Here is an 18,598-nt window from a genome sequence, read left to right as displayed (position 1 = left end):
CTCATTAAATCCTGCCAGCTGCCAACTTGGGGTCCCATCTTGTGACACAGGGGCACCACGCACCAGTACATTTCTGCCTTTCTCCCCAGAGGCCCAGCAAGTCAGGGGAGGCGAAACTCAAACTAGAATCCAGGTCTCTGGCCTTCCTGGCCTGAGATCGTGGGGAAGAGATGAATTTGGGAGTTGTGGCATTTTCATAATAGGTGCCTGGCCGGGAAGTCAGTTACTGGGTTCCTATAGTATCAGTGAGCACCCAGCCCCGGCGCATCCCATGGGCCCGTTACAGGGTTGTGCCCCTGCCAGTTTAGGGGTGAAAAGGCTTCAGTGGTCACTAACCTCTGCTTTGCCCTCCCAACACTTTGGTGATCTATCTTCTGTTGAAACACTCAAGTTTGTTTTCTGCACTAATCCACTCACTGTTACAGGACTCAGCTACTTCCTTACATGTATCTCACATCTAAACTAGAGGTCAGAGACAAGGGAAGGTTACCTCCTGAGCCCCAGCACTACTAAGTTATCATTGCTGTGATTTTTAAAGAGTTCCAGACACAGAAATACCCATAACAGCCTCTGATCAAATTCCACACTGTGACCAGAAGGTGGCAGTACACCACCATCCCAAGTCCCCAAATTCCCCAGGGGTCCAGTCCCCACACCCTACCGCCCACTCCTAGACCTGTGGCTGCTGGGACAGCCCAAAGATCGTTCTGCTTCAAGTACACATATCAGCCAAGTAATCCAAACACTTAAAAATAAAACCCCCAAATTGCAATCATGGAACAAATTCCTTTCAAATACCAAGATGTTATCTTTGCCTTAGATTTCCGGTAAATATTTGCAATGGGATAAGCCACCATCCTTAATTAAAACAGGACACTTTCAAAGGGAGATCCATGGAGCAGCACCAGAAGGTTTGGGTTTGAATTTATTCTGAAATGTGTTATCCTAAGGAGAAGCTGGGGGGTGAAAAGATATTGGATACCCCAGTGTCGGTGCCCAACCAGAAGCCTGGGGCAGCCAAGGCCCACCCTGTGACCCCCAGCACAGCCGACAGCCATCTGTCAGCGCTGCCCAGGAGGATCTGGAGTCCTTCTGCCCACTCCCAAGGTTTCAAGTGGCTTCCAAGATGATACCACCATTTATCAGCACAAATTCGGCTATTACACCATTGAGCACAGTTCTTTAAATGCCAAAAAAGTCATCAAAACTCCCAGATCTTGCCTGGACAATTATTCCAGTATTTAAATTGGAGAAAGTTCATGTAGGAAGGCAAGTCACTTCCTAAACCCCTGAAGGCACCCCAGGCAAGAAACAGGGTCCATTGTACACTAACACGATTGTGTGAGATACCAAGCCACGAGAATACGCGTTTGCCACCTTGATTGGAAACATAGGAAGACGCTGGTCAGTCTGGCTGACAAGGGTGTGATGCTGAAATGGGGCCAGACCCAAGCGAGCAATCGCAGAGCTGTTGGAGCTCTCTGTTCTCAGCTGTGGTGTCGGAGTGAGGACTTATAAGACATTCCTACATTATCACGGTACGTTTTCATTCTCTGCTTTATCTAGAACAACGTTCTGAGAAGGCTGAGATGTGAAGTGAACAACTCAGAGCGCGTTCAATGCTCAGCCCTCCCGGGCACACAGGCACCTGGTTTCCTCGTTCTGAAGCACCGAAGCTCCCAGGCTCCCAGAGGATGGAGCCAGACTGCTGACCTCTCTGAGGAGCGGAAGTGGGGAGGGAGTGGCTTCAGGGAAGAGAACAGCAGCTGTGACCACAGTGGGCACAGACAGATCAGCGTGGCTCCCGCTGTCTCAGGGGCAAGGACTCTGAGATGGCTTTAGGGCCACTGAGAGGAAAGGAAGGGACTCCTCTTGGAATCCTATCAGCCTCAGTCTCTTCAAACTCTGTGAAGACCCGAGTGGGAAGTGGGGATTCTGGTCAGAAGGGAAGAGAGCCTGGGGGGTCTCTGGGCTTGGGGAGTAAGTGGAGAGCCAAGGGGGAGAGCCTTGTCAAGATTTGAGGGCGTTTCTATTTGGCAGGCTGGCCTCCTGCCAAGGCCAAAGGTGGTCTGAGTCAAAGGGGCATCGAGACCCAGACGGACAGGCCCAGCCAGCAACACAAGACCCGACCGGGACAGTCTCAACGCTCACCTCCAGCTGTGAATCAGGAATCACCACCCAAGGTGGCCTTCACACAGGCAGACGTTGGGTCAAGCCCCCCCACCCAGGATGCCTGGAGTATCCAGGAGCCCCTTCAAACGTCCCAGGCAAGAAGGATGTGGGGAGCCAGGAAGCAGGAGTATGGAGAAGCGGCCTAAGACCCACTGTGCCTGGAGTCACCTGTACTAGTGTCCTCCTCTCCAGCTCCTCTCAGACGACAAGACGACAGGATGGCGACCTGAAAACATCTGTGCTACAGACAAGGCAGGGCCCCTGATGGGACTCAGACCGGCCCCCAGCGCCCCGCCTCAGGTTGCAAGCTCCCCAGCCCATCCTGGATGGGGTTCGCGCTGCAGCCTCATATGAGGGTGACGAGAACTGTCCCCCACACATACACACACGTCCCAGGGTACAGATCCCAGCTCCCTCCAGGGCCTGACAGGCAGGCTGCCACCTCCTACCAGGGGAGGGGCTGGGCTGAGCCCACACATCAGACGCCATGCAGTGTGTTATCCTTTAATGAAGATCTGGGTCAGTGGGGCCACCACTCTCCCCCGGGCACCTGCAGCAGGTGGCCCTCACCATGGGCTGCCTCTGAGGCAGGGTGGCCTGGAGGCAGCCAGCCCCACGGAGGGGTCAGTTTTCAGTGGCCTAGCAAAGGCATTCCTCTCTCAGACCTAGGAACATGACAGCAGCAACAAGGCCAGAGGCAGCTAAACTGAGGTCAGGGATGACAGAAGAGGGCAGGACAGGAAGTGGGGCTCTTCTCCTCCCCCTCTGCATCCCAGCGGGATAAAGGCCAGTGTACAGGAACAGTACAGTCTCTCCAGGGGCTGGAGGCCCCACCAGCCACTCTCTGGAAGCCCTTAGTCCCTGACTCCCCACAGACTGACGTCACACACAAAATAGCCCACAGGGTCACTGGGCTCAGGGAGCAGGCTGGGCCCCACCCGATCAGCCTCAAGGCCCCAGGCCTGCGAGACAGGTCCAGCAGGGCCCAGGCCAGAGCCCCCAGGGGAACTGGGAGCCACCTTCCACTAACTCGGCTTGTCAGGCACTACAGGCATCTAAGAAGGTAGTTTCTCCCTCATGGCTCTGGGGCCGCCCGGGCAGGGCTGAGGCAATGGCAGGCCAGGGCTGGCCAGGTCCCTACAGGTCTGTGACCTTGTTCTCCACAGCAGCTGCGATCTGCTGGAGCCGGTAGCCCAGCTGCATCTTCTGAGCCGTGCCGTCCTCCTCCAGGGCAGTGATGATCTGCAACCAAGACCAGCCGGTCAGGGGTGCCCGCCACCACCTTTCCCTGTGCTCGTCTGAGGGCTGCCTCAAATGCTGCGGCCCGGCTGGGGGCGGGGGCCCAGGAACACAGCGAGCCCCCTCACCTCCTCAGGGCTGGGCTGGTGAGGTCAGCATAGGGTTTTAAGGATTCCAGAGGTGAGAATGAGGTACTTTACTCAGTACTTAGCACTCACGGTAATAAGCATCCACCTCCACGGGTAAGATCTCGCTGAGTGGAGGCCACCTGCACCCACCATGCTGACCTTTTCACCACAATCCCTCTAGAAGCCCTGTTCCAGCCATCGTGGCTCCCCTTGTCCACCAGGCAAGAAGCATTTCCTAACTTCCTATTGCCAGGCACTGGGCAAAGAGTAGGGACCCCGTGACAGGGGGCCCCATGCGATCCTGTCCTCAGAGAGCTCCCTGACCCCACACCCACAACTACAGAAGCACAAGCGGGGGCTGCCACGGTGGGCACGGCAAGGCCCGGGAGAGGCCTTCAGATGCCTCACACCCCCACCCCCTGCCTCCCTCATACAGGTGCTTGCACTGCTGGAGCAAAGCCGCTGTGCCCGCATTCACATCTGTGCATCCCTCGTTTGTGGCATGACTGTCCTCACTCCAGGCCTGGGCCACGAGGCAGGCTCCTCATCTCTAACAGCAACAGCCACGCCGCGGATGCCACACAAACACTGGGGTGTGCGATTCTGGCAGGCAACTAGCTGGCTGACTCATGGGTGCTCTGATCTCGAGGCCCAGTCCAGGAAGGGCCCAAACAGCCCCCTCGCCGGCTCTGCTGTGCCCGTTCCCACCCCCGGCAGGACCCTCCACGCTGGCAGTGCAGGCAGCCCAGAGGTGGCCGTGCTCGGCATGCTGCCACTGCAGACTCAGGAAGGATGCGAGTCAGGGCAAGGTGGGGATGTGGGTGGCAGCTGTGTGTCCCTCCCAGCATGTGCCCCCCTCCACCTCCAGGCCACGGCAGATCCCCAGCAGCCCCTCCCCAATGCCTGGGATCCCTCCTGCCACCGAGGAGCCCAGACGGAGAGGGCACGGCCAGGTTAGAGCACAGCCAGCACCAGTGCGCACCCTGCTCCATGCCCTGGGGACCATGAGTCCCACCCCTCTCTCCATCAGGCCCCGGGGCTCTGTGCGGGACTGCCCACCTGGTCATAGTACTTGTTGATGTACTTGTAGAGCTCGTGGAGGGCCACTCGTGCCCCAAGATCCCCAGAGTAGTTCTAGGGAGGAGACAAGAGATGAGAGATGAGGGGTGTCATCTGCCCCAGGACCCCCTGGGAAACAGGGGACGAGGCAGCAGAAGGGACAGGTGTTGCACAGGAAGCCCCATCAGCACACCAGGGCTCCTGGGTCTGCAGCGTGAATAGGGCCTGGCTCTCTCCCCTTGAGGTGCCAGCTGGGAGCCTGGGGTCCCAGATGGTGGCAGGGCCCCGCAGGACAGGTGCTGCTCTCAGGCTGTGACCCAGCGTCAGTCTGCTCTGATCTCCCTCCTGCCTCCTGTGAGGTCATACCGGGTCCCTCTATGGGGCCATCTGGGAGTCTGCACCTCCTCATCAGGGCCACAGGGCTGCGATCACCTGAGCTATGAAGCTCCTGGGGGGTCAGGTGAGTACACAAAGCCCACCCATATAGCACCACCACCGGGCTGTTGTTACTGGGTGTGGTTTATGGGCACATCTACACCCCTGAGGGCAGCAGAGCAGTATGAAGGCAAGAGCAGGCCAGCATGGGCCGTCCGGGACTGAACGCCAGCCACCTCACTGCCTGGGACCCATCGTCCCCTGACCCCAGCACGGCTGCAGGCCCCCCAGCACCTAGCTGAGTCAGGTTCGGTGGCAGCTGCCAGGACAAGCCTCTGCTGCTCTGTAGTGAGGTCCTGGGAGCCCTGGTCTTTATAGTGGTCACTGGAAAATTCCGCATTTCTGATGATGAGATGGGTCCCACCCCAACCAGCTCACAGGACTGCTGATGTCCCCAGGGCTTCCTAGCAAAAGAGCAGGGTCCTCACGGTGGGAGACCTGTGCCCGACCCAAGAAGCAAAGGGAGGGCCATACCCGAGACAGCTCAGCCAGGATGGAGTTCATCTCTTGATCACTGGCAGGGACAGTCTGCCTGATGTCTGCGTAGTACCTGTCAGGGACCATGGGTATGGCGACTGCTGAGATAATGAGCCATGCCTCACCCCACCAGGGTCCACCCCTGGGCTGCAGCCACAAACCTCCATCCGTCTGTCCACCCATCCCCTTTCCAGATCCACTACCTCACCCTCCTACCTTTCTACCATCCGTTTGTAACGGGGAATATCTCGAGCGTATAGAAGTTTGTTGATGGGGGAGTCCTGGGCACCAGCAGGAAAGAAAGAGGAGAGCCCCTTAGGGTGACCGACTGTCCCGGTTTTCCCCCATTTCAAATATCCCCAGAACCCCTCGGTCCCCAGGCACCTGGGACAGTTGGTGCCCCTGGCCCATTTCCTTCTGCAAAGACCTCCTCCGCTCCTCCCCCCCCAACCGATGTCCAGCCTCTGCTCCTGTCACCCCAAGCTTCTCCCCAAATCATTCCACGGTCATTTCTCAGCTCCATCTGCCTCCACCTACACCCAGCAGGGAGGAGACATGCAGGCCGGGAGGGTGCAACGGCGTGTGGGGCCCTGATGCTGCTTCTCCTGGTGCTGCTCATTCCCCAAGTAATCATCTTCAAGATCAGGAAACGAACCCCACTATTTAGTAAATGGCCCCACTCCACCTCACCCCGAGTGGCCGAGCTGGCACCTGAAGCAGGTCTCTCCAGTCAGGACCCACAATTTTGACACACCCAGATCCATCCCCCACCACCGAAGTGGGTTCCAGTCCCAGCTCTGCCCCCCAGCAGTGGGCTCTGGGCAGCACACTTCTGTTCCTGGCACCCGCTGCCTCATCCCGAAGCTGCGGGGAGGGTGAGGCAAGATGGCGCCCCTGTGTGGGCAGTGGTGTGAGTCCCTGGGCCTGAGCCAGCACGCGTGCCTTCTCAGCCGCTCTCCGTGGGGGGACGCTTGGCATTCCTGGTTTGGGCTATTGCTGAGCTACCCAGCAAGCATCTGCACTTTTGCTGGCAAGGGGAGGCAGTGTGAAGGTCGGGCAAGAACCCCGCCACCATGCAGCGCCCACCCACCCACCGTGGCCCCAGGTCCTGGTGGCCCCCGTGGTTCTCAGTTCACTGTGGACGGAGTGATGGGAACACACGGAACAAAAACGGGTCCCATAAGACAGCCCTACAGAATAGAACTGAACTTTCTGTTTCTCCATAGAGGCCTAGAGATCCATCTCTCCAGAGGTAACAGGCTCCCTTCCCAGGCCTGAGGAGCCACCGGCCCTGCCTGCTGGGGGCCTGAGCAGTTGCAGCCTTGTGCCCTTATCTGTCATGGGACTCTGCTGGCTCTTACTGCAGTGACAATACCCCGCCACTGCGTGCTATCCGACAGACAGCCCTGGCCCTGACCATTTGCCTCTCAGCTCCTCTCACCAGCACCTTGCTCCACGCCAGGCACTCGCTGCCCCAGACTCTCCCGTCTACACTGCACTGGCAGCCAGACACCTCCTCCGCCCCATGTAGAAGTGGGAGTCACTCTGGATCCCTGGGCCTCTGGCTATAGTGAGCCCTGACTGGGAGAAGGGGAGCCCGAGGTGACGTGGGGGCCACCAGGTGGACAGGTGGCTTCTACAGTCCCACAACAGCTCCAGGTTGCCTGCTGGATTTGATTCTGGAGGGGTCGTCTCTGAAGACGAGGCCCTGCCACCTCCTGGGGACAAAGCCCGGCCTGGGGCTGGAGTCCCCAGCCTCCCCCAGCCCTCCTCCTGGACCTTGTCAGCCAAGCCCGGAATCTGGGTGCACACAGCACTGCCCAGCCCCAGCTCCTGCTTCCCCGGCCCCCCCGGCGTGTCTTCCGCGTCCGGTGGGACCTACTCACCCGACCCAGCTTGTGGTCGGCAAGCGTGCAGGCATCCATGAACGTCTGCGCGATGACCAAGAGCACTGCATCCATGTTATCAGACGTCTGCACGTCGAACACAAACTGTGGGTTTTTTATGATGTTGATCCAAAATCTCAGGGGCAGGCTGCAGGTAGGGCAGGCATGGCCGGTGAGCACTCGGGGGAAGCAGGAGAGAAGACCCCGGCACGCCTGGCCCACCTGGCTCCAGCCACCGCCACCCCGCCCCACCTGTTGGTCTTCCAGATGTGGACGGTGTCCTGGTCAGAGATGCCGTGCTGCTGGGCCTGCTCATCCAGCAGGTCAAAGAAGTACTTGATAGCAAGTGGCACGGGGCGGCTGGTGCTGAGAATCACCTGGAAGAGGTCGTCCACAAACTTCTGCAGGGTGCCCTGTGGGGGAGGGGAAGCACAAGAGGAGGGAACCTCAGCCCCAGCCCGGCCTTGGACGCCCCGTGGCACCATGCTCATGCAAGCCCCACACCACCCCAAATCCCCTAAGCAGCCATCCTCCCCTGCAGCCCAGACCTGAGGCCTGGCCTGGCCCTGACCCCAGCCTCCCTCCCGCCCTTCCTGCCCCACCTTCATGGACAGCAGGCGAGTCAGGTAGATCTCAGGGATGGCCTTGGCTCGCTCGCGCTCCCCGCCCCGAAGGCTGCCCCTCCGAGGCCTGGGGGGCTCCGGTTCCTCACTCGGCTTCACCAGGTGCCAGGGCCGGATGCCCCCCTCATCCACATCCTCCAGCATTGGGGTCCCTGTGCCAAGACCCCACAGCTCTTCACCCCTCATCAGGTACCACCTTCCCTGGGCCCTCAGGGTCCTGCCAACTTCCAGGAGCAGAGGCACGGGTTGAGGGCTTCTCTCGGTGGAAGGGAAGTAGACATGCCCACCCTAAGGTCCAGAGGACTTTGCCTGTTACTGGGTACTGGGCAAAGAGAGGGCAGAGAACAGTGACTGGGTGGGGGCTGGAAGGGGGTGGGCAGTACTCACGCTCTCCAGGGATATAATCCTGGTTTTCCCGGAGAACGTGCTTGGTGAGGCAGGGGACCAGGGCCACAGTCGCTCCATCTGGGACCTGCAGATCACAGCCGGTGACCCCTCCACCAGCCCCACCCCCCCGCCCCTCCTCCCGCTCTTACCCCTCCCACCTTGTAATGCTGCAGGGTGTTCAGGCGCCTCCACAGACCCTGGACCTCCGAAGTCACATCCTCGTCGGAAAGAATGAGATGCCCGGCCACCCCGGACCGCCACTCTGCGAGAGCAAGGTGGGTTGAGGACTCCCGGGACACCCTTCCTGCAGGTGGGGCCTACCTCCTCCTCCACAGGGGCACAGACCCACCATCAGGGGAGCAGCCTCCCCCATGCTCTGCAAAGACTAGGGCGGCAGGCCCCCACCATGTGGGAGGCTGTCCTTGCAGAGGGACTCCGTAGTCCACTGCTGCCCCACGCCCACCAAGCAATACGCCGCCCCTGCAGGGCTGAGCCAGGGCCAGCCCTGCCTTCACTCTGGCTCGGGCCCCCAGGCTACCCTTCTCCTCCACCCTCACCGACATCCAGGGTGCGGGGGTCTGGCCGCTGGGCCAGAGGTACTCCTTTATAAAGCTGGTCCAACATCTTCTCTTTGGCCTGGGAGATCGTGTCACAGTCCAGGACCTTCACAGGCACCCCTGGGCCTCTCCCACGCCAGGCCCCACAGCCAACAGTGCGTTCAGGGTCTATGGAGGCACACACGGGAGCAGTCATGGCTCGTGCCGCACCTCGGCCGACCGAAACGCAGGGACAGGGACAACCATGAGGAAGCCACTGCCTCTGACCTCCAGGCACCGAAGAGTCCTTAATTCTTATCTCTTCACTGTCCCCAATCCTCCCCACCAACCTGGCCCTGGGACAGTGGCTCCCTCCGCCGTGACCCCAGCACCTAACGCAGTGTACTACGTAAGTGAAAGGCAGTAAAAAACCAGGGAACACAAGGCCCTTTTAACTCAGGGCCCCAGGTTCCTGGCACAACTGTCAGGCTGAGGCACCCGAGAGAAGCCTGTGTGAGAAGCGGTGAGTCCCTGCCAGCCTGAGAGAGAGCAGGTCTGGTGGAGCCTGAATGAGACTTTCCCAAAGGCACCCCATTTGGGTCACTGAGGAAAGGCCTGCCCTAAGGAGAAAGCCACCCAGAGGACGAGGTGGCTGGGTCTGACAGAGCTGGCCTGGGCTTGGTGGGCACTGGTCCTTCAGGCCCTCCACCTCAAGGACTGGCCCTCAAGCTGCTGTCCTGCTAAGCCAGTCTAAAGCCTCTCCCCAGGAGCCAGCCAGAAGTCAGGCCCGCTGTAAAGCAAACACAGATGTTCACCACGACCACCCACGCTCATCCTCACCAGGGCCTGACCCCACCGTGCCCGAACACATTCACACACTCTGTCCCTCCCCACTCCTACCCTCCTCCCCGCTCTCCCTCCCCCCCCACTCACCAGAGGACGGTATTCCACATCCTCTCTGAGAAGGCGGTTGTCATTCAGGGTGTATTTGGCCTTGCCGGTCACGCTGTCCACTGGTCCCTTGTCTACTTGATGCTTAATTCCCCGAAAAAGCATGTACAGAGGCTCCCCTACTGAGTCCTAGGGGAGTGACAGGCTATGAGGACCCCCCGGGGCAGATGATGGGCATGAAACAGAGTTGTATGGGCATGGGGCCCACGCTAGGGAGGGGGACGGGCCACAGAGAGCCTAAGGTGACTGAGACTTGAGCAGGAGTGTCCGAGCTGCCTGGGGGCCAGAAGCTGTGTGGTTGAGAGCCCTGCCCTGCCCTGTGGTTGGTAGCCCCTCCCACCCTGCCTCCCCCAACCCTGCCCCTGCCTCTGCCTCTCTCACCCTGACAAAAGTGTACAGGCAGATGGACATCCAGTTGGTGAGCAGCTTCTCCACCACGGTCTCCGTCCTGGGAGGACAGGAAAGGGCAGGGGCAGGACCAAGAGCCGTCTGAGCCGCAGACTCCTCTACCCCAGGCAGCCTGTCTCAGCTCCTGCCTCCAGCTCTGACAGCCCCCCAGACCCCACGGCCTCCGACCGCCACAGACCTGCGCAGCATCAGCTTCGGGTTCTTGGCCACGTACTGGGCCACCAGGTCACTAAGCAGTGTGCGGAGGATGTCAGTGAAGTACTCGAGCTTCCCATGCAGAGCCACAGTGAGCAGAGATGCCACGTAGGCGCGGTCCCGAGCCGAGAAGGTGCGCTGGCTTTCCAGGGTGTGGATGAACTGGTGCCAGGAGATAGGATGGGGAGGGAGGGGCCAATTCAGAACGGGAGGGACAGAGAAGGGGCAGGGCCAGGGCCCGAGGGGCGGGGCCAGGAGCCTCCCTCCCCTTCCCGCAACGGTGGAGAGGCCTGGGGCCTGGGGCAGGGCGCTTGGCACCTTGGTGAGGAAGAGCTTGCTGTTGAGCAGGTTGGAGAGTTGCCCCAGCCCCTGTTCCACGGTGGGGCGCCTGCTCTCAGGGACACCCAGGTCCCTGTGCAAGGGTGATTCCTGGTGCCCGGGGAAGAAGACCCTCTCGGCATACACCTTATAGTCAAGGAAGGGGATGCCACTGCCCAGTAGGTCACTGGTGAGATCGGTCATCTCGGTCATGAGGTCTGTGGAACAGAGGAGGCCGGGTTGGGGCTTGGGACCCATGCCATGGGAGGAGGTTTGGCAGAGCCCCGGAGCATCCTCTAGGCCTCTGCTCGTCAGCCTCACCTGTGAACTCCTTCTTGCAGCGGTCCCGCACACTGCTCTCCAGATTCTCCAGCTGGATCTGGACCTTCTTGTAGTCCCTCAGGGCCTGCTTGCTCTTCCTCCTGTTCAGTACCAAGGTCAGGAAGGTGGAGGCCAGACCAGAACAGAGCCCCTTCTGGTGCCCCGGGCCCAGGCCTATCTACCCCAGCCTCGCCCTGGCCCAGGCTGGCACTGTCTAACATGGCCATGCCCGGCCAAGCCAAGGCATCGCCCAGAATAATTCAGCCTGTCCCATCCTGCGCAAGCCCACCTCCAGTCTAGCCCAGTGGTTTAGTCCAGGGATCAACAAACTACAACCAGGCCAAATCTGGCCCACAGCCTGTTTCTGCCAATAAAGATTTGTTGGCACACGGCCACACTCGTGAGTTTGCCTCTTGTCTATGGCTGCTGCTGCACAGTCAGAGCGGAGCAGAACCATGGCAACTGAGGCCACCTCGCCCACGAAAGCCTAAAATCAGTACTCTCTGGCACCTTCCAGGAACATTTGTTGACCCCTGGCCTCATCTGCCCTTCCTCTAGAGCCACACCCGCCTCGATGCCCCAGCCCAGCCACAGCTGGCTGCACCCACCTGTATATGAAGACAATGATGATGACGCCCAGAGCCAGAAGAGAGGTGCCCACCCCTAAGCCCACCTGGGCTGCCATGGGAAAAGCCACAGGGCTCTCGCCATCGTATTGCACGTGGCCCAGGGAGAAGCGCAGGTTCCCCATCTGCACCTACATGGGAAGCCCCCAGTGAGCAAGGTCTCAGCACATGCCCAAGGCCCGGCCCAGCCCAGGCCCACCTACTGACCGTAAACTCAGGCAAAGCATCCGGTGTCTCTCGGAGGGCGTGGTGCTGGGGCAGGGGCTGCTCCATGGGGGGCTCACAGTACAGGTGGTGGCGGGTCAGTGTCTTCACCACACAGGGGCCATCCCCTATCATGGCCACCACCTCCTCCTTGGACATCGCAAGGTCCAGATTCTCCCCCTGGAACACGAGGTCACTGATAGATTACTCAGAACTCTTCCCTAAGGGGAGGAGCTGGTGGTCACTCAGATCCCATTCCCCCAAAGAGGGGGAAGGACAGTCCTGACACCCCACCCCCACCCCCAGCGCAGTGCTGATCATGCCTCAGCACTCTTCCCCTGTGGGGGAGGCGGCCATTCATGGTTATCTCCCAAGTTGCCCCCGACCCTCTTCTGCCCTTCCCATTCTTCTTCCCCACACTTTTATTCCTCCAGAGCTAAAAATCTGGACAATATAAAGTCGCCCCCCGAGTCCTGACACCCAGTTACTCACAAAGCCAGAGCCCCTACTGTGTCTGTGGGCCAGTGGCGCACAACAGTGGGCTGTCCACCTACAGCCTTCTGGGATGCCCACCTACTGCACATGTCCGAACCCATGCCAAGGGCCTGTCCACATTGAGCCAGGCTGCCAAACGGGCATCAGCCCAGGCGCCCACTGTGTACCATACCCCCAGCTATTGTGTGTGCCAGACCATTTACATACTGTCATTCAGACTCCTACCGTACAATGTGTTGGGACCCAGGCGGCAGGACCCAAGCCCCCGCCCAACGGGGGAGGCTAGGAGCCCCCACCAACCCCTCAGCCCTCGCTACATGAAGGGTGAAGAGCCAGATTCATCCTCTGGCTCTTGCTCTGCTGCCATGCCCCCCCGCCCCAGTATCCCTCAGCAGCAATGTCCAGCAAAGCGAAGGGTCGCACGGACCCACATGTGAGCGGACACAGTACCTCCACAGAGAGCACGCTCCCAGGCTTATGCCGAAATGGCATGGTGGGGTCCTCGGGGTTGAGGGGCTGCAGGGTGGGGTCGGCCTCATAGGAGAAAGGTGTGGGGTTCAGCGTTGCGAAGTCAAAGACCAGGTTGTCGAGGATAAATTCCACCCGGACCCAGGGGTCCTCGGGCAGGCCTGGGAGGGCAGGTGTGTGGCACATGATGAGCTGAGAGGAGTTCACGTGGCATGGCTCCTCAAACTGGGGCAGAGGGAGGAAAGACAGGGAGGATCCATTGAGGGCCATGCAGGAAGGGGGTCCAGCAAGGACAGGGAGAGAGCCTCTTTGGTACCCGCCACCCACAGCTGTACACAGGGTGGGGAGTGGGGGTGACAAGGGGGATAGCTAGCCCCAAGGGTCTCCTCGTAGGGACGCCTGTGGGTCTCCTACATGATGGCCGCCACAGGAAGCACCAGGGGAGCATGCCGTCTCCGGGATCACGCGGCGCCTCCGCCCAAGCCCCTGGCTAGGCAGCAGGGCTCTTGGGGCCACAGTCACTCGGATTCTTGGTGTCTGTACCACATCCAAATTCTGGCCACGGACCCATATCTTACGTCCTCCGCTGCAAGACAGACCATGAACCGTGAGTGGCTTATGAGAACCCGCCTATCCCAGCCCAAGCCACATGGTCCCTCTCCCTGCCATTGGCACAGGAGTCACAACGCCCACAGGAAGCCCTGCAACCCCTCCATGTCCTAGAGCTGCGAAGACAACCCCCCGACCACCAGTACATGCCATGCAGCCACTTGGCCCAGCACCTGAGGAAGCTCTTCGTGGGACCGGCAGAGGTGACATTGGGGTCTGATGTGTACTCGAACTGGCTGTGTTGAAGCCTCCGCTCAGTGGCCCCAAACCACACAGCCACAGGAAGCGTGGCAGGCGTAGGGCGGGGGCTGGTCTCACACTGCAGCCGCTCAGCCTGCTGCTCCAGCAGCCTATGGAAGGGAGGGACTAGTGGAAGGCGGGCCAAGACACAGGACCCACTCGGGCCTCCACTTGCTTCCCTCAGAGCCCACTGAGAGCTCCACAGGTGACACTGGAGGACGCCTTCCCACAACAGCCCCAGTTTCAGGAAGATCTGGCCACTTTCTGCTGGAGCAGACCTGGCCCTCTCCCCCACTTCCGGTCTCCCCAGCATCCTGCCCCTCTGTCTTCTCCCTGGAACACATGGATTTTGGGAGAATGAGGAAGCAGCCCTCACAGGTGACAAGGCTGGTCTCCAACGACAACTCGGAGGTCCTCCAGCCGCCCAGTCAGTAGCTTGGAGCCATGCAGGGTCAGATGGGTGCCCCCAGCTCTGGGGCCCCGGGTCGGGAAGATGGAATACACCTTCGGGTCCTGTGGGAACAGGGGTAGGGAGAGATAGGCAGGCATGAGGCCACCCACAGAGAAGCCAAGGGAGCTGAGGCAGACAGAAGGGCCTAGGGTGGGAAGCCCCAGGAGGGCAAAACTAGATGGGCTGGGGGGGAGCCACCTCACCTGGTAGGCGAAGTTGTGCTCTGAGATGCCACGTCCTCTTCCTGGCACCTCCACCGTCACCGTGCCAGCTACCTCTCCACCACTGGCCTCAGTGACGCACACGAAGCTGTGGGCACAGGGCAGGCAGGCTGGGGTGCTGGGCCGCACCAAGGGCTCCCTCAAACGGACTCAGCTGCCCCCTCCTTGCCCCCACTCAATCAGGTGTTCTTCCAGCTCCTGAATTTGACAGAGATCCTCTTGCTGTGGAGGGAATGCCTTACGGCACTGCAGGGGGCTCTGGCCCCTGTGAATTCATATTCATAGTTTCAGGTATTTGAATCCAACCCTGAGGCCCCCCTCATGAAGGGGAATCCCCCTCTCTCTGTGGCACAAATTTATAAGGAGCCCCGGAGGGCTGGCTGCAGGATGAGGGGTTGAGCTAACGCTTGGCCTAACCACCACCACGCATGCCACACCACTCGCAAAGCAGTGGCAACTTGATTTCCTCATGAAAAAAAAGTCCCTGGAAGCCTCTAGTCAGGTTGGGGGACAGACGGAAAGGGAAAGTGAGCAATCTCAGAAAATGCTGGTTCTCGGCCAGAAAACAGAAGCTTGGGGCAAATCAATTTCCCCAACATGAAGCTGGCAGCGGCGCGAATCCGTGACATGGTCACACTCACTGCCAGCACGTTGGAAAACAGAACAAGTGATGTGTGAAGTACCCAGGAGAGACTCCAACCAGCGAATATTTTAATCTCTTTATAAATCACTTTGCAAGTTACCTTTGTCTCATGGTTTTAAAATCATTAACAGTCTAGACGATCACCTCAAGCTTTTGGTCATAACACACTGAAGGGGGAAACCACGTGCTCCAACAAAGTCTGGTTTACTTTTAATTTTTTTTTTTTTAAGATTTTATTTATTTATTTGACAGAGAGAGATCACAAGTAGGCAGAGAGGCAGGCAGAGAGAGAGGAGGAAGCAGGCTCCCTGCTGAGCAGAGAGCCCGACGCGGGGCTCGATCCCAGGACCCCGGGATCATGACCTAAGCCGAAGGCAGAGGCTTTAACCCACTGAGCCACCCAGGTGCCCCTACTTTTAATTTTTTTAAAAGATTTTATTTATTTACTTCAGAGCGAGCGAGCAAGAGAGAGAGCACAAACTAGGGGGAGAGGCAGCAGGAGAGGGAGAAGCAGGCTCCTCGATGAGCAGGGAGCCCGACGTGGGGCTCTATCCCAGGACCCCAAGATCAGGACCTGGGCCGAAGGCAGACACTTAACCAACTGAGGCACTCAGGTGTCCCCCAATGTCTAGTTTAAAATACTTATTACAAGGGGGTGCCTGCGTGGCTCAGTCAATTAGAGTGTCTGGGACTCTTGATCTCAACTCTGGTCATGATCTCAGGGTCATGAGATCAAGCCCTGCGTCGGGACCCCATTAAGCATGAAGCCTGCTTAAGATGGTCTCTCCCTCTGCCCCTCTCCCCCACCTCGACCCCACTGCCACGTGCACACATATGCGTGCCCACTCACTCTCTAAAAATAAATAAATAGGGGAGGTGCCTGGGTGGCTCAGTGGTTAAGCCTCTGCCTTCGGCTCAGGTCATGATCTCAGGGTCCTGGGATGGAGCCCCATATCGGGCTCTCTGCTCAGCAGGGAGCCTGCTTCCCTCTCTCACACTCTCCCTGCTTGTGTTCCCTCTCTCGCTGTGTCTCTCTCTGTCAAATAATAAACAAAGTCTTTTAAAAACTAATTAAATAAAAATTAAAATAAATAAATAGGGATGCCTGGGCAGCTCAGTGGGTTAAGCCTCTGCCTTTGGCTCAGGACATGATCCCAGTGTCTTGGGATCAAGCCCCACAACAGGCTCCTTGTTCAGTGGGGACCCTGCTTCTCCCTCTGCCTGCTGCTCCCCCTGCTTGTGCTCAAGCATGCACGCGCTCTCTTTCTCTGACAAACAAATAAGCTCTCAAAAAAATTTTTTAAATATTAAAAAAATAAAATCTTCAAAAATAAATAAGTAAAATACAGATTACCAAAATAAATAATTAAGTTAAATAAGATACAAACTACGGGGTCCCAGCATGGGCCTACTCGGTCTAGATCTCTGAGGGTGGGTACGAAGGACCCATTCCATGGTGGCTTTGGACAGGCTCTCCGGGTAATCCAGATATTCAGTTGGGTTTGGGATTTGCTGATCGTGGAGATCGCCTTGGGAGTGTCTTGTGTGAGCACCTTTGGGACCCTGCAACTGCCAGCCAGGCTACCATGGGCCAGAACCTCTATCAGCTGCAGGCCTGGGAAGGCAGCTGGGGGTCCCAGAGACCGGACTCGGCAGGCGGGCCACAAGTCTGTCATCCTGAGGTGCCCTCCTGCAGCAGTGCCTGGGGCAGAAAGGACAGCTGGTGGACAGCAAGCCCCCGAGCATAGTCATCTGGGATCTGAGAACCTTGCTACCACAACTATGTCCCTGGTCACCAGAAAGCCAGGTGAAAACACCTGGACGGAGCCATCTTTCAGCTCTAGGTAGAGACGGGCCCAGGCCCAGCAGTGACTCCCCGGCAGCCCAGGCCAGGAACATGCACACCTGTGCACGAAGTGGAGGCGAACGCTCCAGGGCCTCAAACGGTAACCCTTGCCCTGAGGCCCTGCGGCCAGAAGCAGGGAAAGGGGGAGAGGGAAGGACAGATGAGGAGTGGGTGGGCGGCCAAGTGCAGGAAAGCCCACCGGGGAGCCCATGAGGTGTGCCAAACTCCCGCTGGTCCGGCTAACTCACCTACTAGAGACCTCGTACTCCAGAACGTCCACGACACAGGGCACCCCGGCCACCCTGACTGTGTCCTGTACGTCCTGCACGTGCTGGCCCAGGTTGGAGCCCCTGATGGTGACACGGGTGCCTCCGTCCACTGGCCCAGTCAGTGGCTCCACCTGTTCCAAGACATGGACTTGGAACACTTCCACCTGGCAGTCACCCCTGGGCAGCCCGGGGATGCAGACCCAGCCTCCCTCCTTCAGGCCTCCTACACCCCTGCCCTCCCTCTAAAGGCAGTGGTGAGGAAGGGACACGCCAGCATTGCAACACACCGAATGGATGAGGGGGGCGGGGCACTGAGTGGCCACAGCTTCGGTCTCGCCACACGCCTCCTGGGCCACACAGCGTGGACGCTCCCCCTTACACCACACACAGCCGTACTGGGGCCTGGCAGTTTGGCAGCGGCTGCAGTCCCCATGTCCCACAGAGCAGTCGTACAGCACCACTAGAGAGAGCAGAGACAAATGTGAGAGGCGGGTGTAGAGGAGTCCCGCGGCCCCAGAGGCCCCCACTAGCTCACCATGCAGCCCGTCGGCACTGTCCACGCGCAGACGGCCAGCCCGACGCAGAAACAGCCCCACGCGGAGCTCTGGCTGCAGAGCCTCATAGCTGAGCTGCAGAAATGGAAGTGGGGTCAGAGCCTGGGGCCAGAGCCTGGGGCCAGCCATCAGGCCTGGAGGGGGCATGGTCACAGAAAGGACCAAAAGGACTAGTTATGGGAGCACCAGGTCAGAGGTCAGAGTTGGGGTACAGGGACCCCAAGGCACACAGGGTCAGAGGCCAGAGCCGGGGTATGCAGACTCCCAGGATGAATGTGGCGTGGCCAGCTGAGGCCAGTGGCCGGCCCGTGGCCAGCACATCCTCGCCCACCCCGGCACTTGTGACCCGCACCTGGTGCCGCCGGCAGATCACACGACACTGGGTGTCTGGAGGGGGCTCGCACTCCACCCGGGCCTCAACCACCACTTCGCGGCCCTCCAGCTCCATCACACACTCATTGTCTCCTGGGCTGTCCTGGGGACAGATGACACAGTTGGTGGGGCAACTGGAGGACCTGGGCCCAGTGAGCCCTACCAGGGCCCCTCACAGAGCCCCCGGGTTGGGACTGAGGGCCAAGCCCTCCTCCTGCATTCTAGGGCTTGCATACAGCTGACCAACAGCCAAGGAAGCCACACATCTACCTGCCACAGGACACACTCACCTGAAAGAGGCCCAGGTTCCTGCCCAGCAGCCGGACTTCTCGTTCCACGTGCACTGGCATTAGCATGGAACCCTGAACACTGTCTACACAAGGGCAGGCACTTGGCCCCCGGTTCACCTCCTCCTGCAGACACCAAGAGCAAGGCAGTCTATGGCGCCCACCCGGTCAACTTGGA

The 18,598-nt window shown here is 59.3% G+C and overlaps 1 protein-coding gene across 1 annotated transcript in view; it reads right to left on the bottom strand.

Moving 5' to 3' along the window:
- Window positions 1-517: 517 nt before the first annotated feature.
- PLXNB1 (plexin B1) overlaps window positions 518-18,598 on the bottom strand; it is a 28,452-nt gene continuing 10,371 nt past the window's right edge. The window contains 28 exon segments of the mRNA XM_047694923.1: window positions 518-3,414; window positions 4,599-4,673; window positions 5,508-5,583; window positions 5,727-5,791; window positions 7,397-7,544; window positions 7,649-7,809; window positions 7,999-8,171; window positions 8,407-8,491; window positions 8,565-8,668; window positions 8,964-9,080; window positions 9,083-9,131; window positions 9,876-10,022; window positions 10,275-10,341; window positions 10,480-10,658; window positions 10,815-11,032; window positions 11,136-11,236; window positions 11,744-11,892; window positions 11,969-12,145; window positions 12,911-13,153; window positions 13,343-13,514; window positions 13,711-13,887; window positions 14,154-14,290; window positions 14,432-14,537; window positions 17,187-17,338; window positions 17,495-17,667; window positions 17,743-17,836; window positions 18,114-18,236; window positions 18,424-18,546. Coding sequence (XP_047550879.1) covers window positions 3,310-3,414; window positions 4,599-4,673; window positions 5,508-5,583; window positions 5,727-5,791; window positions 7,397-7,544; window positions 7,649-7,809; window positions 7,999-8,171; window positions 8,407-8,491; window positions 8,565-8,668; window positions 8,964-9,080; window positions 9,083-9,131; window positions 9,876-10,022; window positions 10,275-10,341; window positions 10,480-10,658; window positions 10,815-11,032; window positions 11,136-11,236; window positions 11,744-11,892; window positions 11,969-12,145; window positions 12,911-13,153; window positions 13,343-13,514; window positions 13,711-13,887; window positions 14,154-14,290; window positions 14,432-14,537; window positions 17,187-17,338; window positions 17,495-17,667; window positions 17,743-17,836; window positions 18,114-18,236; window positions 18,424-18,546 — 3,696 coding nt within the window. The 3' untranslated portion in view covers window positions 518-3,309.

Source organism: Lutra lutra, chromosome 1 (genome assembly GCF_902655055.1).
Source record: "Lutra lutra chromosome 1, mLutLut1.2, whole genome shotgun sequence".
Lineage (NCBI taxonomy): Eukaryota > Metazoa > Chordata > Mammalia > Carnivora > Mustelidae > Lutra > Lutra lutra.
The sequence above is the reverse complement of the archived record's forward strand: the minus strand, read 5'-3'. Positions and strand labels throughout refer to the sequence as shown.